The following is a 22,164-nucleotide window of genomic DNA, read 5'->3' on the forward strand; positions in this document are numbered from 1 at the left end:
AAGGGAAGCCCCTTTCTTGTTTAACATCATTTCCTGCGCACAAGTGTAAGGAGAACGAAGTAATGGTTACTCTGAATCCGATGCAGCACAAAACACACAAAAGATAAAGAATACAATCATTTTAAAAACGCACAATACATAAGATACTGTAGTTTAAATGTATAGATTGATTGTATGTCCATAAAGTGACACCAGGCTACATAAGGTGACTGATGGGCAATAATAAAGTAGTGGTGGGTTTTTGGGCGGAGGTGCTAATCAGCTTTACTGCTTGGGGAAAGTAACTGTTTTTGAGTCTGGTGGTCCTGGCATGGACGCTATGTAGCCTCTTCCCTGATGGGAGTAGGTCAAACAGTCCATGAGCAAGGTGTGTCTTAAAAATACCTGGAACTGTTGGTTCTTTGTAATTGTTATCCATGACATTAGACATTTGCATTTCTAAAACATAAAGTGCAATAAATATGGGACCGTGCAGAAGCAGATAACCTGGAATATTTACTCAAAAAGGTAAATATATTTCAGATTTTCAATATGTGCAGCTTTTTTGATTTTAAAACACAATGTAAACCTGTTTCTATTCCCATAAATATTATGCTTTTTGGGTTGATTTTGTTCTTGGTGTTTTGCTCCGTGAAATGTAGGGAGCTGCACAACAACTGAACTCCACCTGATCTGCATCACACCACCTTGTATTTGTAGTTATCTGTGCATGGTAACAAATCAACTGAATACTAAGCAATTGTTCACCCTAGATTTCTGCAATGGACACAAATTTGCAACTGACTTCATATGCACAAGTCAGCCACCCAAACTCAGAACACAATAGCTGAAACACACACGGAACTTTTTGAATTAACATTCTCAAATATAGCCTACATTAAATTAGGCTTGGTGTTCAATTGTGTCCTTATTTCATTAACTCTAGAGGCACTGTGAAAACTAATTTCCTCTTTCTGAAATTAATCTATAAATGGTTAGAATTTAATTTCTTCTCTCATTTTATGATGTAACACCTGCATTTTATTCAAGTACATCATAGTTCCTGTGACAATTACTTGAATTTACACAGTAAATGTGCATCAAGATGCTTCACAAAGCACAGTCAGAACAACGTAGCACCAAACTACAGAGCAGGGCACAAGCCATGTGCAAGAGATATCCATGAGGTGTAAATTTGGAGGAGAGGAAACCATGCAGCACTCTGAACAAGTCAAAAGTATTGCTGGGCAAGGAGTCAGTCAATTGCAAAGTGTAAAATGTGTCAACAAAATTAACCCTTGGAAGAACCTGGCCCTCATCTTCTCTCGGGACAAGACATCATTGCGGGCAACAGAAAGCGGCAAATTGGAAACTCAGGTTGAGTACATAATCTTGTTTCCACAAGGAATTTTGATACCTGAAATAATGTAAGCTAATGACAGATTCCAAGTTACCACAGGTTCAGCCAGTAAAATATAAATTTTATTTGCAAATACAAACATAATCTATTAAATTTATAAATAATTCTGGCATTATAAACATAGAAAAAGTTAAAAGCAGTATAAACGGATGTGTTTCCAAGGCAAAGGAGATGGTGTGAATTTGACTATCACAAACCCCCATTTTATCAGATGAAATATCCTGAGCTATGGCTCAATTTGCAGGGTACTTTCCAGTTACATTAGACATAAATTATTCCCTATATCCTTGCATCTTTATATTTTTCAGTATGAAAAAAATACAAAGTTTCATAGTCTGGTGGAAGTTCAGAAATAGTCTAATTTTGCATCAAATATTATACAAAGGAAAGCTTTTATTCACAGACCACTGGACAATGTGAATCACTCATGGGACTTAGATAAATACAGCAAATAATTAATATTACTTTATTTACAGATGAGGTTTTTCAATGCACAAATACAGGAAATGGACTGAAAACAAGCTTGTCTGTCCATATTTGACGGAAACACCCTGAGAAACTCGGACTGAAAATTTTTCAATTTGTTACTGACTATTATAGCATTGTCCAAAGTAAGGATCTTGTACAAGTAACTGTTCAACAATGCTTCTTGATCAGGCCCTAGGTTCACTTTATTCAAGGTTAAATACAAAATCATTTTTGTCACAGTTAACTGGAACAGAGTGCAGTTTCAATTGTGCATCTAACATGCTCAGGGCCATTTTAATACACTCCACTTTTGAGATTTCAAGAAAGACCTGAAAACTTAACAGTCCACTTAATTCATTTTTTCAACATTTTCCTGCACAAGTGAGGTTCTAGTTTTGATTGTTTAGTTGCAATTCAACTCTTAATGCTCCCAACTTGCATTTGGATCATCTGATAGATTCACAGAGGAAAAGAAAATCAGATTGGCATAAATCGACAGGAAGGGAGAAATCTGCACGTGCATCAGTTCCCAGTGTGACAATACATACAAATGTCCATTTCTTGGTCTGGAAGAGGATTCATTTTGAGTGCAATATTTACCAAAAAACAAAACAAATTTAAAATTAATAGAGATTGACTCTGCTGAGGTGGTGTGGACCAGAAAAATTACACATACACATTCCTGTCCAATTACACCACAGAGTAAACACATACCACCAGTAGTGAGGCATAAAATTACAGAGATTATCAACAATACTGCACAGCAATATCTGGGTATAAAAACTGAAAATGCTTTCAGAAATTTATTTATTAATTCTCTTTCTTCTTCTGGACTGTGCTTTAACTTTTGTTGATAAAAGTAACTTGTTCCTTAAAAGCCTTCCCATCCAAAAGTTCATCAATATAACACTATATCTACCTCTAAATTTAGTCAACAAAATCTCTTCTCTTCCAAAATAGATTTGGCTGTTTACTGAAAAGTGCTCATCAGTTCCCATCCTTAGGAGTTTATTTTGACTACAAACTTCAGTTTCAGTTTGAAGTTTTACTGACAGAAGTTCATTTGAATTGGAACTAGCACTAGAAATATTTATGAAAAATTGCTGGAAACAAGTTGGGCAGCAACTGTGGAAAGGGAAAGAATGAACAATGTAGTGCTGACAAAGATTATCGATCTGTAACAGGTGCCATCTGACCAGATAACTCCAACACTTTCGCGTTTCAGGCATCTGCAGCCTGACTCTCAAAGCTTCATCTGCTTTGCAGGTTACCAGAAATATTGCTACTTTCATTTGGAGGAGGACGACAGTTTAAAAGGCAGATGCAGCAAGAATATTTACTACAATCACAATGGTAGCATGCGAATGAATGCTGCTGTCTAGCACCCCAAAGGTGCAAGTCACACAATTGTGATGAGATCATCTCTGTTGCAAGTTACAAGAAAGTGCCAATGTGGCAAGTTTGTGAAATATTTTCTTGAATTAATTTCAATGAAGGCATTTTTTGACAGGTTTTAAGATCCAATGGAGTGGCCCCACCCACCTTCCCAGCAACCGACTGCTTACGTTCACTGTGTGATACAGTTGTCACCCATATCCTGAGCGTATCGGTCGGATATCATTGTTCGCAACTCATCAATATCTCTGCCCAGCTGCCTCACTTCAGCCAGTTTCTTGGTCAGCTGCTCAATGCTTTGCCAGTCTCCTTCTTCTGCACTGGTGTAATGCATTGCTGAGAATACAGAATTGAACACAAAATAAAGTCTACACTAGGAAAATATCATTTGCTCAATTTATGTAGAAATATCTCTAAAGTCTTCATGGTTAATCCAGTCCCACTGAATTCATATCTAATTACTGTGACCATCAATGCCATATTAAACCATATTGTAGGTTATAAATACTGTAATCAGAAAAGGGTAATGCCCTCACCATTTCCCAGCAATTTCTCAGTGACAACACTTCACTGCCAATTTTGTTCAGTAAATTCAGAATATATAGAATGTATTGTCAGAGCCTACTCATTTCATAAAGTACTTGCCATAGACAGGCAGTGCCTAACACATTGCATCGTCAATCTCTGAAGTTCCTGTTCTCAAAATACAATTAAGTATTGTTATCAAACTCAATTTCATTCTCACACTACCAACAGCCATCATCGTTCTCTCCACAGTACAAAATCTGTCTCCTTTGCAAGCTTGGGGCACCGTTAGTGGTTAGTGTGACACTATTACAGCTCGGGGCATTGGAGTTCAATCCTGGTGCCCTCTATAAGGAGTCTCTGTACGTCCTCCCTGTGGATCGTGTGGGTTTTCTTCGGGTCCTCCAGTTTCTTCCCACAGTCTAATGATGCACCAGGTAGGTTAATTGGTCATTGTAAATTGTCCAGTGATTAGGTTAGGGTTAACTCCGGGTTGCTGGGATTGATGTAGCTCAAAGGACTGGGAAAAACTATTCTGTGGCATCTCTCTAAATAAAATAAAATTAATCTAAACATTGAATCACAATCTTTCTGCTTGAACTTATACCACCCAGTCACCTGCGTTAAGGGAAGAAAACTAATGGAAACAGCAACTTTAAGTAGGCATAGCTATCATACATTTCTAAATATTTGCCAAATTCAAAGTAAATTTATTATCCAAGTACATAAATGTCACCACATACAAACTTGAGACTAATTTTCTTGCATGCATACTCAATACGTCCATAATAGAATAACAATCATATTAGAATCAATAAAAGACCGCACCAACTGGGCAAAACTAACATGCAAAAGACAAATTATGGAAATCTAAAAATAACTAATAATAATAAATAAGCAACAAATATTGAGTACATGAGATGAAGAGTCCTTGAAAGTCAGTCATTTGATTGTGGGAGCAGTTCAGTGATGAGGCAACTGAATTTGAGTGAAATTATCCTCTTTGGTTCAAGAGCCTGATGGATGAGGGTTAATAACATTTCCTGAACCTGGTGATGTGGGTCCTGAGGCTCCTGTACCTTCTTCCTGATAGCAGCAGTGAGAAGAGAGCATGACCTGGGTGGTGCGGGTCCCTGATGATGGATGCTACTTCCCTGTGACAATGCTCCATGTAGATGTGCTCAATAGTTTGAGGGCTTTACCCATGATGGACTGGACCATATCCACTACTTTTTGTAGGATTTTCTGTTCAAGGACTTGGTGTTTCCATACCAGGCCGTTACGCAACTGAATGAACAGGTTGTTAAGTTTTTCTCAATAATTCAAGTGATCATTCTAATCACCTTTTTGAACCAATTGAAGATGACTGTGAGCAATACTTTGGGTGCTCTGTGAATGCTTTGGATACCCTAAAGGATATAACTGACAAATTAAAGCTGGATATATCCTGCTTCCCAGTCATGTTCCTTGCACGTACAAGGGTAAGATCAAGCTGGCCCAGCAGGTATCCAGCTCAGGTGCCTAAGGTTCTGCAGCTGAAGCATAGTGATGAACTATGTAGGAGAATAGGTTGGAATAGAGCCTCAACATTTCTCAAAGCCATCAGAACTTGTAAATGCTGCTGATATTCACAACCATTTAAAACATCTGAAGTCTGAATTAAAAATTAAAATGAACCCATTGGGAATGATTTGGAAGGGATTTTGCAAGATTTAATTACATTTGAAAAGGAAAGGACTGATTAGGAAGCATAAGAGATTGCAGGTGTGGAGCTACAAACAAGCTGCTGGAGAAACTCAGTGGGTCAAGCAGTATCTGTAGAGGGAAATCCACAGTCAACGGCTTGGGTCAAGACCCTCCATCTGGACTCCAGAACTGATTAAGGATAGTCAGTATGGCTTTCAGCACATAAATCATATCTCACATATTTGAATGAAGTTTTTTGAAGATAGTTTATGTGGACTTTAGCAAGGCCTTTGACAAGGCTGATACAGAAGGTTAGAATATATGGGACCTAGGGTGAGCAAATGGATACAAAATTGGTTTGTTCGTGGAAGGCAGAGGCGGTAGTGGAGGACTGTTTCTCATATAGCAGACTATGTAGTGAGCCACAGAGATCAGTGTTGCACTCTGATGTTTGTCATTATATTGACCATTTTGCTGAGAACATAGGTGGCATAGCAGGTAAATTTACAAATCACACCAAAACTGCTGGAAGTTTACAACGGGATATTGATTAGCTGAGAAAATGGGAAAGAGATTGGGAGATGGAATTTAATTCCAACAAGTAAGAGTGATGCATTTTGGAAAGTTAGATTAGTGCAGGACATGCACATGGAATGGCATGACTTGGGCAGTGCTGAACGGAGTGACCTCAGGCCACAAATACATAGATCCCCCGAAATGGCAACACATGAAGTCAAGGCACAAGTGTTTGAAGGCATGTTTGCCTTCAATAGCCAACACACAAGGTATGTCTGTTGGACATCATATTACAATGGTCTGAAACATTCCTCCAAATGTAGTCTAACCAATATATGCAATATGACCTGATAGAGGTGTACAAGATGGTAAGAGGCATTGATCGTGTGGACAGTCAGAGGCTTTTCCCCAGGGCTAAAATAGCTAGCATGAGACAGCACGGTTTTAAGGTGCTTGGAAGTAGGTACAGAGGAGATGTCAGAGGTTAGTTGTTGTTTTGTTTGTTTTTTTTAATAAATGCAGAGTGTGGTGAGTGCGTGGAATGGGCTGCCGGCAACAGTGGTGGAGGTGGATACGATAGGGTCTTTTAAGAGACTCCTAGATAGGTACATGGAGCTTAGAAAAATAGAGGGCTATGGGTAACCCTTGGTAATTTCTAAGGTAAGGACATGTTCGGCACAACTTTGTGGGCCGAAGGGCCTGTATTGTGCTGTAGGTTTTCTATGTTTCTCTATGTTTCTATTTTCTCCGGAGCTGAGGGATAACAGGATAAGAGATAAAAATTATGAGAGCCATGATAAAGGGAATAGTCAGAGTTGGTTTATTATGGTAGAGGTTTCTAAAACTAGAAGGTATAGGTTCAAGGTGAGAGGAAGGAGGATTAAAGATGATCCGAGGGGTAAATATTTCCCACACATAGTAGTTGGTCACTGAAATGAGCTGACAGCGCTGATACGGGTAGGAGTAGTAACATTTAAGGGGCATCCGGGCCGGTACTTGAATGACCAAGGCATAGTAAAAATAAATTAAACGCACCCGTTAGTCTTGCGAGACCATGGATCTGCGCCTGGAAAGTCTTCACTCTCCAAGGCGCAGGCCTGCGCAAGGTTGTATGGAAGACCGGCAGATGTCCATGCTGCAAGTCTCCCCTCTCCACGACACCGATGTTGTCCAAGGGAAGGGCATTAGGACCCATACAGCTTGGCACTGGTGTCGTCGCAGAGCACTGTGTGATTAAGTGCCGTACTCAAGGACACAACACGTTGCCTCGGCTGGGGCTCAAACTCACAACCTTCAGATGGCTAGTCGAATGCCTTAACCACTTGGCCACGTACCCACCAAGGCATAGTAGGATTTGCAATTAATGCAGGCAAGTGGGATTAGTGTAGGTAAGTGTGACGGTTGGTATAGACATGGTACGTCTAGTCAGCTTTTTCTAAGCTGAATAACTATGACTCTGACATTAAAAACCTACAGAATAAATAAAAAAATATTGACATCACATCTTCATGTCAAGAATCCCCATTCAAATGAACAGGTTTACCAAACCTTTGTCAGGCCACTGGAATCCACGAATGAGAGACAGATCTGCTGGCAACTGGAGTTCAGCACAGGCTGATCTTGCACCAGACCCACATAAATCTGACACTTTCTTTCCAATGGCCACAGACAACAATTTGGTCCGTTCTGGCACAGTACAATGCCTTCTATGGGCCTCTCAATGCCTCCGAATCTCGTGTCTCACTGAATACTATTTCAATACTAGAATTACAATCACTCTAATCGCTTCTGGCTTTAGCAAACGTAAGACATTGCAGTTTTATACCCAATAGTTATCAAAATTGAAACCCATCTGCCACATCTTAATCCACAAATGCAAATCAGATACATTTCTTTACTAGCATTAAAACTTTTTAGCAACAAGAGTAACACTACTGCAGACATTGGGTTTATTGCATTCTTCTGATAATCACTTTCACAGTCAGTCAAAGCAGTTTTTCCAACCTGAGCATGAACAGAGACCTTCCAGTTGCAGGGAACTGTGAAGTAGGAACTACATCTTACACCATCATGTGCGCCATTCTTCACAGCTCCCACCATCAACTACAGACATTGGGTTTATGACATTCTCATGTTAATCACTTTCACAGTCAAAGAAGTTTGCGTGTGTGAAATATTTACCCCTTGGATCATCTTTAATCCTGTTCCCCCTCACCTTGAACTATATCTTCTAGTTTTAGACACCCCTACCATCAAAAACATCTTTGCCTTCCACTCACTCTCCACTTTCCACAGGGATCACTGTCCCTGTGATTCCCTTGTTCAGTTGTCCATCCCCACTAATCTCCATTGTGGCACGTAAACCTGCAAGTGGCAGAAATGCTACAGCTGTCCATTCACCTTATCCCTTGCCTCCATTCAGGGAGTTTGCAGGTGAGGTAACACTTCACCTGTGAATCAGTTGGAGTTATCAATTATATCTGGCGCTTCCGATGTGGCTTCCTCTACGTTGGTGAGACCTGACGTGGATTGGGCTTTGTCTAGAACCTTTGCTCTATCCACAAAATGTAGCACTTTCCAGTGGCCAACCACTTTAACTCCAATCCCCATTCCGATATGTCAGTCCACGGCCTCTTTCACTGCCAAGGTGAGGCCATTCTCAGGCTGGAGGAGCAAAATCTCATATTCCTTCTGGGTAGCCTCCAACCTGATGGCATGAATATTGTTTTCTCCAACTTCTGGTAATTTATCCCCCTACCTCCTTCTTCAATTCCCCACTCTGCCCGCCCCTTACCTCACCTTCCCCTCCTCAATCCCTTTCTCCCATGGTCCACTCTATCAGATTCCTTCATCTCCAACCCTTTATCTTTACCACTTAAGACATCCGAGTTTCTTATTTCATCCCCTTCCCTCACATACCTGGCTTCACCTATCACTTTCTAGCTTGTACTTCTCCACCTCCTCCCCACCTTCTTATCCCAGATTCCCCCACCACTGCACCCCCTCCCACTTCCTTTCTAGTCATGATAAAGGGTCTCTGCCTGAAACATCCATTGTTTTCACTCTTCCATAGGTATTGCCCGACTTGCTGAGTTCCTCCAGCATTTTGTGTGTGTTGTTCTAGGAGTGAAAATTTATTAGAATATTTATCCCTACAGGGCTCAGTATTTTCACCCATCGCCACATAATTTCAAGCAATGGCATCTTATTGCTGAGTCATGTTGACAGCTCCCTGTGATTCCTACACTCATTAGTGTTAATTCCCTAGAATACCCTTGTGCATTTCACTATCATTAAGCTAACTGACCAATTAATTGCTCTGTCCCTTGCTTCTTATTTGAAAATTGGAATGATGTTTGCCTAAATTCAAGTGTTAGCAAATTATCTAGCAAATTATTTTAAAATAAAGCTGTACAGTCTAAAACTGAACCCCAAAAGTCAGGTTCTATCTGCTGTCTGCTCATAGTTTTCAGCAGAAGCAGTAAGAGCTGTTCAACATGGGAACCCAAAGGTGAGCATGAAAAAAAAGGACCCTGAGGTAACAGATAGAGAGAAATCCAACTCCCAGTTACTAGTTGAAAGCAGCTCAAAATATATCCATGTATCCAAGAGAGGTGGAAATGCACAATGTTGGCAGAGGGGTAAACTACAGCAAGGTATGAATAAATGAAATTAATCAAAATAAAAATTAGAAGCCCCAGCCCAAGAAAATCTTAGATTATTAAAGCTTTTCCTTTCTGACTTAAACTAATCTGCTCAAAGTATAGCCAATGTTTCATTTACTTTCTCTGATTATTTCATAAATTTTGTTCTGAGGAGAAACCTCCCAGCCTGGCCAAACAGGGAGGAGGTATAACATGGGTCAGTCACCAAGGGGCTCATTACCACACTGTGAGCTCTACTCTAGGGATTGGGAGGGAAGTGAGGCATGATTTGTTAGTACTGGGTAAATGCAACTCAATCCCATAGCTCAATATCAAAAGTATAATCAATCCACTGAATATGTACGGTTTCTTTTAAATCTGTCATTCTGAGAATGAAAACATTAACTGTGCTAATCAGAAAAGCATCAGAGAGAAACAATCTAATAGGTCTAACCTTACTCATAGTCACCAAGCATGCATTTCAGAATCAGCTGCTCTCATCTGAAATAATGCTCTTTTATAATTCTGTGCAGGATCCTGGCTGACAATGGTTCTACGGATTTTTGAATATTCAGTGAATTGAGAGCGATAAGGTGAAACAGCTATCATGATCTCACTTAAGAGCAGATTAGAAAAAGGGGTTAATGGTCTATTCCTGCTGCTTTTACACTCCTTTCCAATCCCAACGTTTATTGTCCATCAATAGCACAGTCCCTCAGAGGGAAATTATGAACCAACCAGAATGCTGTGGACTGAATTAAAAACAGCTAGCATTTGTGAGAATACTTAAGAACCAGATGCCGGTTTTAATTGAACACATTAATTGGATTGTTCCTGATATTTGACATATCATATCTAAGTTAATTCCAAACATTGCAATTTCATCAATTCTCTGTTCTTTTCCAAAATCCTACAATATTCTACATCTCCAAATTAATTTTCTTTTGTAAGCCCAGATTGTTTTATACACCGCTACAATAAACTCCTAATTACAGTCACCATTGTAAAAACATTTTCCATAAATCCCACTCCAGTAATCATCTTTTCTACATTCTTTCTAGACTTCCTACCTATGCTAAAGTTTACTAATCAGAATTGACTTGTGCCCATTTGTGCCCTAGCCAGTGCTTATCTTATTTTCATTTTGTGATACAGCATGGAATAGGCTCTTCCTGCACTTTGAACTACACCAGCCCAGCAACCCCTATTAACGCTAACCTATGTTCTGCACTGTAATAGCACAACGTTCTGAGCTGTAATGGCGACACACTAACCACTGCACTACTGTGGCATCCAATGCTGTTTTGTATGGGTTCAGCACAAATTGCTTGCTTTGTACTCTTCTCATATATGAACTTCAAGTTACACAGAACATGCTATCAACTTTGAAGGACTTATGCAAGGAAACACACAGGTCATTTTGTTCCTGTAAATCATTGAGAACTATGCCATGTCATTTATCTGTCAAAGTGTATCACTTTAGCCTTTTCTTTATTAATTCCTTGCCTTGCTATTTTTCTATGTTTTCTCGCAGTTTATTATGCTCGTCCTCAAAACAATCACATACTACTCCTCAGCCTAAACGTGTTTAAATCATTTTCCTCTTCCTTCTACCCTGATCCTTAATTTCTTGGATCTCAATATTGCTAGCCAGCCTTCTATGCAATAACATTAAATGCCTTCTGAAAATATTGAATTCCCTTCATAACATTTTCTGTTACTCAGTCCAGTTAATTAAAGGCAATTTTCTTTAACAAATCTATGCTGGTCTTTCTTTATCAATTAACATTTCTAGACTGTCGTGTTTTTAAAAGCTTCCTGCAACTGAGATTAATCCAACTGCTGTTTTCTGACATACCTTTACATCTTTGTTAGAACAAGGTTTTTATCTGTCCTCTCTACTGTTTTTATTCATTTGCAGGATATGGATATTACTGGCATTAATAGTTCATCACCAACTGCCTTCTCAGTTACGAGGCAATTAAGAGTCAATTATACTGCTGGGTTTGGTGTCATATAGGAGGTCAGGCCAAGAAAGATGCATGCAGTGCTCCGGATGCAGCCTCCTCCACATTGGTGAGACCTGAAGTAACTTGGGGGACCACTTTATCAAGCACCTTCCCTCCATCTGCCAAAAGCATTATTTCCCTGTGGCCAACCATTTTAATTCCTATTTCCATTCCGACATGTTGGTCCATGGTGTCCTCTTCTGCCACCATGAGGCCACTCTCAGGGTGCAGGAGCAACACCTCATATTCCATCCCAGTCGCCTCCAGCCTGATGGCACGTACATCAACTTCTCCTTCAGGTGATTATTTTCCCCCTGTTCTTCTATGGTCCTCTCTCCCCCCATCAGATTCCTTCTTCTCCAGCCCTTTATCTGTCCAAACCACCTGGCTTCACCCATCACATTTTAGCTTGCCCTCCTTCTCCTCCCCTTACCTTTTTATTCCGTCATTTCCCCCCTTCCTTTCCAGTACTGCTGAAGGATCTTTGTCCGAAACATTGATTGTTTATTCATTTCCATTCATGCTGCCTGGCTTGCTGAGATCCTCTAGCATTTTGTGTGTATGTTTTTCTGGATTTAAGAGTGCAGTTTTCCTTCTTTAGAGGGTGTCAGTAAACTAGATGGAGATTTACAATGATCTAGTTATTACTATTACTGTTAGTGGTTTCTTCCAAAGTTAATTAATATTCCCCAGCAGTCCTGGGATTCAGCCTCCAAGTCAAAAGTCCAGGCCCCTGGATACTGGTCTAGTAACTTAACAGAGCAATGAATATTCTTGTATTTAGGATTGGAAAGTTATGGTAAGACACTCAGCAACCTCCCACCTTCACTATCTCAGCAAACCAATAATCATCCGAGATGACCTGTTTGCTATAAATACAGCCAGTGCCTTTAGCACAGTCTCATCAATTTTCACCCCATTTCTTTTACCCTTCCTTCTACAAAAATAAACTGGTCAGCCCGCACTTAGAGAATTGTGAGTAGTTTTGACCCCTTACCCAAGAAAGGATGTGCTGGTATTTACAGAGAGTTCAGAGGATCCTCATGAGAATGATCCTGGGAGTGAAAGGGTTAATGTCTGAGGAATATTTGATGGCTCTGGGCCTGCATTTGCTCAGGTTTAGAAGAATGGGGAGGGGAGAAAATCACATTGAAACCTATCAAATATTGAAAGGCCTAGATAGAGTGGACTTGGAAAGAATATTTCATATATTAGGGGAGTCTAGGACTAGAGGGAACAGTCTCAGAATACAAGGATGTCCCTTGAGAGCAGAGATATGGAGGAATTTCCTTAGCTAGAGGGTGGTGAGTCTGTGGAAACCAAGTCATTGGATATATTTAAAGCAGAGGATGATAGATTCTAGATTAGTAAGGGGTCCAAAGTTTACAGGGAGAAGGCAGCAGAATGGGGTTGTGGGATAATAAATCAGCCATGATGAAGTGGAAGAGCAGAGCTGATGGGCCATATGGCTGAATTTTGTGTGGAGAAATATAAGTCATGCATTTTGGAAGAAGAATGAGAAAAGATATTAAAGAATAAAGAATACTGTACAAGAGTGTTGCAACAGCAAAAGAGCCTGGGAATATGGTTGCAAAGTCATTGAAAGTGGCAAGGCAGATAGTGAAAGCAGTTACTAAGGCATACGTAGTTCAGCGTTTTATCAATTATAACACAAAAACAAGGAAGTCACGCTGAACCTTTATAAACAATGACTGGCCTTAGCTGAAGTATTGTTTAATTCTGGTCACTTCATTACAGCAAAGATGTGTTGATATTGGAGAGCATCCAGAGGAGACCTGTGAGAATAGCTTCTCGGATGAGAAATTACATTTATAAGGGAAGCAGGAACTGTTTTCTTTAATGACCAAAAGGAGATCTGATGGAATTCTATAAAATGATGATGGACCTGGACAGAGAGTTTTGTGGGAGACTGCTTCCATTGATGGAGGGCTCTCATGTATAAAATAACTGGGAGAAGAATGAAGAGTAAAAGAAAAATTCTCACACTGCATGGGGCTAAAATCTGGAATATATTACCCATAGACATGATAGTGGCAGGTTCCACCGTGGCTTTCAAGAGGAAACTGGAAAAATACATTAGGAGGAAAAGCTTACAAACCCAAGAAAGGTTTGGGTAAGGAGCTAATGATTTGGACTGAAACTCTCATGCTGTGACAATTCAAGGATCAGTTTTCACCATTAATCTTGTCCCTATGAATGGTGCTACATCACCTACTTTTCCCTTGTCCTTTCTAAATGTCAAACATCCTGGAGAATTTAACCCCAGCCCTAATCATCATGAAGCTTACATTTTTGTAAGAGCAATAAGGTTATACCTATTCATTTCAATGTGTTAACACACGGAAGCTGCTTTCTAATGCATGTTATCAGAACCACAGAGTCCCAGGAGTCACTCTTGGTCTGTTTTAATACTGTACAAGGATGCAACCTGTTCCATTAGTATCTAACAGTCCCAGTGCTTTTTGCAACCTTAATACTTCTATCTATTATCAAATTCTGGTGCCCATACACAGTGTCACCTTAGTTTAATCCTCCTCATGCCCGGACTATTACAATTAAAAAATAACCCATTACAATTAAAAATGAGACTATCACTTCTAGATATGAAGCTTTGTTATTTTTCTCTACTACACCAATAGCAGATACAATGATATTCTATCCGATCATCTTCAGATATTAGCCAGCTATTAAAGGAATGCATTGATCAGAGAGAGTGCATGGATACATGGTGTGCTTACATTGTATGCCAAGCAGGAGAGAGAGGTTAGGATCTTTGCCTTGGGTTCTCTGTGTAAGGATGTTGCAGATTGCTTGTAGGTCACGCAGACTCCTGGCCAGCTCTCTGTGCAATTTCTCTGTTAGTTGCACGCACTCTAGTGGCAGTTGTTTGTTTTGGTCCACTTGTCCCAATTGCTCCTGAAGAGTCAAGTTCTTCTCAATAAGTTCCTGATTCTGTGCAGAAAGCTGGAATACAGAAAAAAATAATGCACCAAGTCACTATTTTGTATGTCCAGTTTTATAAGTGGTTCCCCAATTGGTGTTGAAACCAGGCATTTCTAAATGACCGTACTCTGTAAAACAATTGCTAGTACCACCTGAAAGTACCAAGATCAGAATTAAACGGATCTTCTTCCACCAGTAAAATCTGCTCCATCACAGGTGAATGCTGATTGCTACTCAGCTGTTAGAATTCAGACAATGTCAAAAGGCAGTGCACAGTTCTGGAGGGTATTTTCACCGTTGGTTTGGAGAGCACATACACCTTCTCAACCTGTCTATCTACGACTTTATTTAGCATTTAGAAAAGTTACATGCCTACTATTTGCTGAATCAGAAACAAATATGTGAAGTCAAATAGTGCCCAGCTGCATATATTGCACAAGCAACCTTAACGGAAGTTTTTTCAAAAATTAACCCAGAAGGCAGCATTATAACATGAAAGAATCATGACTATGTATACTGGTCAAGTCACTGGATTAGGAAATCAGAGTACTGAACTAATGACGAAGGAATAGAAGTTCAAAACCAACCACAACAGGCCAAGAATTTCAAACCAGGTAACTACACAAACCTTGAAGTAAAAGAAGTCACCATATACAATCCTGAGGTTAATTTTCCTGCAGGCATACTCAGCAAATCTACAGAAAAGTAACTATAACACGATCAATGAAAGATCAACCAGAGTGCAGAAGACAACAAAATGTGCAAATGCAAATATAAATAAATAGCAATAAATAACAAGAACATGTGATAAAGAGTCCTTAAAGTGAGATAATTGGTTATGGAACATCTCAATGGTTGGGTAAGTGAGTGTGGTTACCTCCTTTTGTTCAAGAGCCTGATGGTTGAGGGGTAGTAACTGTTCTTGAACCTGGTGGTGAGAGTCCTGAGGCTCCTGTACCTTCCATCTGTTGGCAACAGTGAGAAAAGAGCCTGACCTAGGTGATGAGGATCTCTGTTGATGGATGCTGCTTTCCTACAATACCCTTTCATGTAGATAGCTCCTTCCAGTTTTGTGGGGTACGATATGAATAAGGGACATTCCCTCCCAACTATATAATAGTGTAATCACCTCTGGGTCTATTATACCTGGGGATGATGCTATTTCAATTTGGATCATTGACCGGTGAAATTATCACAGGATCACATGCATGTTAAACAACTACAGAAGCATGCAATAGAAAAAGCCAAGCAATTCTGTAATAAGCAGACTGAAGTTCGGCACCTCTACTACAAACTGCAAGGAATAGTGAAAAACAATTAAAGATGGTTGCTCCATGAACACCTCATTGTCATTGTGGTATAAGGAATGAGCTGCCAGACAAAGTGGATGAGGCTGGTACAATAATAATATTTGAGAAGTACTTTGACAGACACATGGAGGGACAAGGCTTAGGGGTATATAGGCTGAATGCAGGAAACTCACTACAAACCCCATTTCCAGAAAAGTTGGGATATTTTCCAAAATGCAATAAAAACAAACATCTGTGATATGTTAATTCATGTGAACCTTTATTTAACTGACAAAGAAAAGATTTTCAATAGTTTTACCGACCAACTTAATTGTATTTTGTAAACATACACAAATTTAGAATTTGATGGCTGCAACACACTCAACAATAGTTGGGACAGAGGCATGTTTACCATTGTGGTACATCATCTTTCCTTTTAATAACGCTTTTTAATTGTTTTGGAACTGAGGATACTAATTGTAGTAGATTTGCAATTGGAAATTTTGTCCATTCTTGCTTGATGTAAGACTTCAGCTGCTCAACAGTCCGTGGTCTCCGTTGTCTGATTCTCCTCTTCATGATGCGCCATACATTTTCAATAGGAGATAGATCTGGACTGGCAGCAGGCCAGTCAAACACACGCACTTTGTGTCTACAAAGCCACGCTGTTGTAGCCCGTGCAGAATGTGGTCTGGCATTGTCCTGCTGAAATAAGCATGGACGTCCCGGGAAGAGACGTCGCCTTGATGGCAACATGTGTCTCTCTAAGATCCTAATATATGCTTCAGAGTCAATGGTACCTTCACATGCATGCAACTCACCCATGCCGTGGGCACTGATGCACCCCCATAACATCACAGATGCTGGCTTTTGCACCTTTTGCTGATAACAATCTGGATGGTTATTTTCATCTTTGGCACAGAGAACTCGACGCCCGTTTTCCAAAAACTAGCTGAAATGTGGACTCATCTGACCACAGCACACGGTTCCACAGTCTTTTGGTCCATCTGAGATAAGCTCGGGCCCAGAGAACTTGCCGGCGTTTCTGCATAGAGTTGATGTATGGCTTCCTCCTTGCGTAATACAGTTTCAAGTTGCATTTCTGGATGCAGCGGCGGACTGTGTTGAGTGACAATGGTTTTCCGAAGTACTCCCGAGCCCAGGTGGCTATAATTGTCACAGTAGCATGACTTTTCTGTGCACTTTTCAATCTTATTTTAACTCTGTCCCAACTTTTGTTGTGTGTTGCAGCCATCAAATTCTAAATTTGTGTATATTTACAAAATACAATTAAGTTGGTCAGTAAAACTATTGAAAATCTTTTCTTTGTACTTTTGTCAGTTAAATAAAGGTTCACGTGAATTAACATATCACAGATTTTTGTTTTTATTGCATTTTGGAAAATATCCCAACTTTTCTGGAAATGGGGTTTGTAGTTGATGGGCATTATGGTCAGCAAGGGCCAGTATATATGCTGTATCACTTTTATGGCTCTTTGAGGATGCAGTCAGTTTCGCACTCCAGTCTTACACTTAATTCCCCAACAACTTTGCAATCTTTCAATCTGTGTCTGCTTTGTTATTGTTATATCATCTATTTTGTAAGCTGCGTTCATTTCTGTTACAATTGTATTTCGTTGCAAAGTGAATGAGATCTGGGCTTTAATATATTTTAAAAAATTATCTTGCCAGTCTTGTCTCATCAAGATAAGGAGACTCATACCATAATATTCCAGTTCAAACTTACGAATAGAGTATCAGTAGAACCACTGGCTAAGAGAGTTAATGAGACTTGCACTATCAACAGCCTTTAGTAAGCAACTTATTTTGTATAAAAATACAATTTTCACTATTAACATAAAAAAAGCATATTTAAGATCCGGCACCAGAATACAAATCCTTAAAGCAAAGGTTTTCATTCCCATCAAATCTAGGTTGGCTTTGGACAGGAAGAAGCTATTCATAACTTTGATTGGACCAGTCTTACTTTTTAATTGGTTCCCATTATTTACAGAGTAAAATAATGTGAAAACTTTATCATTTGGCATATGTCACACTGAACAGGTAACAGTTAATCAGAAGTTGGCTAATTAAGCTGGCCCATGAACTCTCCTCACTCTGTAACTTAGCACAACATCTTCGGCTCTTCCTGGACACTGGTTAGACCATTCTCTCGTTTCCTGATGTTGGCCTGACTACTCCCTTGGCACAGTCTCAACATCAGCCCGAGCTTTGCTTCTAAAATGTAGTTCATTCACAGGATGCGGACATCACTGATAATGTCTGCATTCTTCTTAGGTGCTTCTGGCCTGTGGAGGCAGTTAAAAGACAAGCAGACTAGACGACTGCTTTGCCAACACCTGTGCTCTGTCCTCAATGGCCACCTTGAGCTCCTGGTTGCAAGTCATTTAACTCCCTTCCCTATTCCCACACCAACCTGTCTCTCCTCATTCTCCTCCACTACCAGGGTGAGAACAAATGCAAACTAGAGGAAAAGAACCTCATATTCCACCTACAACACAACACAATAAATACGGAATTTTCTAATTTTAGGTTAAACCACATCTGCTCTATTCCATTCTCTCTCCTTCTGATCCACCAGGGTCCTCTGTGGCCAACATTCTGTTTAACTTATCTCTTTCTTTCTTTTTTTTTTTTAATTACATGGCCCTGAAATCTGTGCAGTACTTTAAATGTTCTTTTTGTAATATGTATACTATGAATGACCAGAAGGCGTTGGCATTTAGCAGGAAGTAGCAACTTAACTTCCATTCTGTGTTTATTGTTACAATTTGTAATAGTGCTGCAAGTTGAAACACTGACAATGTGAATATGTCAGTAAATGTAGTCATGTTTATTACTTAGAAAATTTATGAATATATTCATGAACACAATTAAGTACAGGATTATTTCAGAATACTAACAGATTGCAAAATTATATTAACAATATAAATAAGAAAATTTCAGCTGCGTGGAAACAAGGCTACGTGCACAGGAGTACTTCAGTTACCACGCAGCTGTGCACCTGTGTAATTTAGAGGAAACAATATCTGCCACACACCCTTCCTTCTAAGGAAGCTGAACTCCTTGCCCTGTTATCCAGTTTCTTCCCTTCCCCCACCTGCCTCCAACTATATAATCCACACATTCAACTTACTGGCTTCCCTATCCCTTCCACCAAATTCTCACCATCCCTCCATTTTCAGAAGTCCTTTGTCATCACTATTAACCCTTTGCCTCTCCCATCTGTTTTCATTGGCCCATCAACTCCTCATCACTTGCATCCACCTATTATTTGCCAGCATCAACCTCACCTCTTTATATTAGCCATCTCCCTTTTACACTCTCGATCCTGATGCAAAGTATCACCATTAAGCATCAACTATCACTTTGCCTCCACAGATACTGCCCGAATCCTGAGATTCTCCAGCAGCTTGTTTATGCTAATAAAGACTACCACATTGGTGAGTATGGAATCATATTTACACCATATCGAGTCTGACAGATTTCCTGATGTTAATAAATCAGATGGATTTTTACAACAACATTGTGAAATGATGGTTGATAAGAGGTACATTTTAAATTCCAGATTTAATTACTTGCATTAAAATTTGCCCTCTTGGGATACATATTCAATGTTCTAGAATTCCGGCTATGAATCCAGCAAATTAGCCATTACAGTACCATATTCATGCAAATTGACATAAGACTATGTCAATAGTGTTATTATGTAGTACTTATTTGCTCATAACTTATTTAGTAAAGTTCATGCAGCACACACAAAATGCTAGAGGAACTCAGCAGGTCAGGCAGCATCTACGGAAATGAGTAAACAGTCAACGTTTTGGGTCGAGACTCTTCATCGGGACCCTTTGTGAGTCCTGAACACATCAATGAACTTCTGCTGCTTCATGATCATCAGACCCTTTAAAAATTTAATATGGTGCCTTCTCTCAAATTCCTGCAACCAGCCTGCTGAATGTTCACAACTACTTTCAATTTTCAGCTTGTTGTGATAGATCTGTTTCATGATCAGCAATTCGTTAAGCAGCACGTTTACTCCAAGTGACAAATTCACTCTTTCAATACGTGATCGAGATCTTATTTTTCACTTTTTATGCAGCGTTTTCCTATTTTTCATTAACTTCTGTTCATTACATGTGTGAGGTCATTTCTTAGAACTGTCTATAATGTGCAGAGATCTGTTTATCACTTGGGAACCTTCCCAGCACCTTGAGAAATTTTCCATTTGTGACGCCATGTCAGCACTCAAAAAAATTCAGATTTTGGAGGTTTTCGGATAACGGGTACTCCACTTGTATTAGCTCCCTCATTTCTTACCTCTTTCATGGCCTTTCTCAATAACTGTGATCCATTCTCTTTTCCTGACAGTTCTTCTCGAAGACCTTGGCTTGTCCCTTCTTCCTGTGTCACCCTTTCTTCCAGGGCCTATGGATCAGTGCAGAAAATGGAAATGAAAACGCTTTAATAAGCTTCATATAGTGCCTTTTCTTAAATTCACTACTCTCAAAATTGTTTGTTACTGGCAATCTTGGGCCAATAGAATAGTTAGTACAGTAATAAGATATATCCAAGCTCTTCCAAGAGCAAGTGCATATGTTGTAACTATTCATCTGATTGAATTCAAACAGTTGCCTGAAACTGGAACTAGACTACCCATTTGGAATTTCATCCCAATTTTTTAGACTGATATTCAATGTCATCCCAGATCTCCAAGTGGTGTCACTTTTTTTCAGAATTGGGATTTTACACAGGAAAGGTGTTTTGAAGCCTCCTTACCCGTATTTGTGAGGAAAGCTGCTCCATTTTCTTTTGCTGCTTATCAATAATCTAAGGAAACAATTAGAAGCAATGTCAGAAAACAACATGATTTGGCAAATCTTCAAATCACTTTATTCGAGAAAATTCCATTTTATTACAGACATCAGCATATCAAATTCTCCATCTAGAATTGTAAGCAGGCTGGTAGACAGACAAAGGGTAATAAATATGATAATCATTATGTACTGGCAAAGGTCCTCTCCAAAGATGTACAGCCTGGACATATAACTGGGAATTTGGGAGATCAGCAGAATGGATATGCGGCTGCTGCATGGTTACAGGCACCACCTACAGCATGGGGACTCTGACTGCAGCCATATTTCCAACTTGTGAACTATTCAGCTTATGAACAGCTCTCAGGAATAGAACTCCATTGTAATCAGATCAGAGTGGGACCTGTAATTACACAGTGATGACGGAGTTAGCATTATACAGCATGTACATCATGTCCAACAGGTCCTTGAGCCCAACTTGTTCATGCCAATCAAGTCATCTACCTGAGCTCGCCACTTACTTGCCTTTCACCTATATCCTTCTAAACTTTTCCTTTCATGTATCATGTAAATGTCTTTTAAATGTTGTAATCGAATCTACTTCTATCAAGTCCTCTGGAGCTTCTTCCACATACATACCATGCTCTGTGTGAAAAGGATGCCCCTCAGGCTTCTTCTAGGAATTTGTTGAAATTCTTATTTTCTAGTCTTATTTCAATGGCTTCCTTCACCAGACAGTCCCAAAAGTATTGGCGTGGCACAGTAGTTCTGTGCCAAAGTCAATCCTGTGGTCATTGCATATGCAATGTTCTGCTACCGCCAATTTCTCCAGGTGGAGCAGTTTGTCATCAAAACATTGGTTAAAATTGACATCTGGTCCCAGCTGGAAGCCCGAGAAGAGTTTATGTATCATATACGCCAGGAAAGCACTAGATCCTTTTTCTATCTCTAGATTTACCCACCACTACCTTTTTAAAAAGGACTGACCTTATGTATGCCACTCATGAATTGATAAACGTCTAACATCACCCTTCAGCCTCCTACACTGCAGGGAAAAGCCCAAGCCTACCCAGTGCCTCCTTATAACTCATGTCCTCTAGATCCAGTAACAGCCTGGTGTTCTTTTAATGCTGGATTTTCCCCCCTTTGATTGCAAGGCCTCGCTTCCAGCGCTGGTAAAAACTCTTATCTAAAAAAACAAATCCTATAATATGCTGTCATACAGAGGGCTGTGGTGCTTTATTTAGAGTCATACCACACAAGAGATTACTACAGATTACAAAGAGGATAAATCCAATCTAGCTAATTATTACCCAAATAAAAGAAGACACTGTTAGCAAAGCAGTACTTGCTCTTTAATAACTTACTCTATAATACCTAGTTTGGATTTTGCCTGAGTAACTTGGCTCCAAAACATCCAAAGTTGTACCAAAAG

At 39.7% G+C, this 22,164-nt stretch overlaps 1 protein-coding gene across 3 annotated transcripts in view; it reads right to left on the minus strand.

The window, feature by feature from the left end:
* Window positions 1-1,453: 1,453 nt before the first annotated feature.
* Window positions 1,454-22,164, minus strand: part of cep85 (centrosomal protein 85) — a 98,899-nt gene continuing 78,188 nt past the window's right edge. For 2 of the 3 annotated variants that reach the window (XM_072247389.1, XM_072247391.1), the window contains 4 exons: window positions 20,695-20,745; window positions 20,236-20,343; window positions 14,402-14,627; window positions 3,435-3,598 (listed from right to left, as the gene is read on the minus strand). In XM_072247389.1, the coding sequence (XP_072103490.1) occupies window positions 3,435-3,598; window positions 14,402-14,627; window positions 20,236-20,343; window positions 20,695-20,745 (549 nt within the window). Of the gene's footprint in view, window positions 3,599-14,401; window positions 14,628-20,235; window positions 20,344-20,694; window positions 20,746-22,164 lie in introns of all 3 variants that reach the window. The other variant, XM_072247388.1, reaches the window with a different exon arrangement.

The sequence above is a fragment of the Mobula birostris genome, chromosome 30, assembly GCF_030028105.1.
Source record: "Mobula birostris isolate sMobBir1 chromosome 30, sMobBir1.hap1, whole genome shotgun sequence".
NCBI lineage: Eukaryota > Metazoa > Chordata > Chondrichthyes > Myliobatiformes > Myliobatidae > Mobula > Mobula birostris.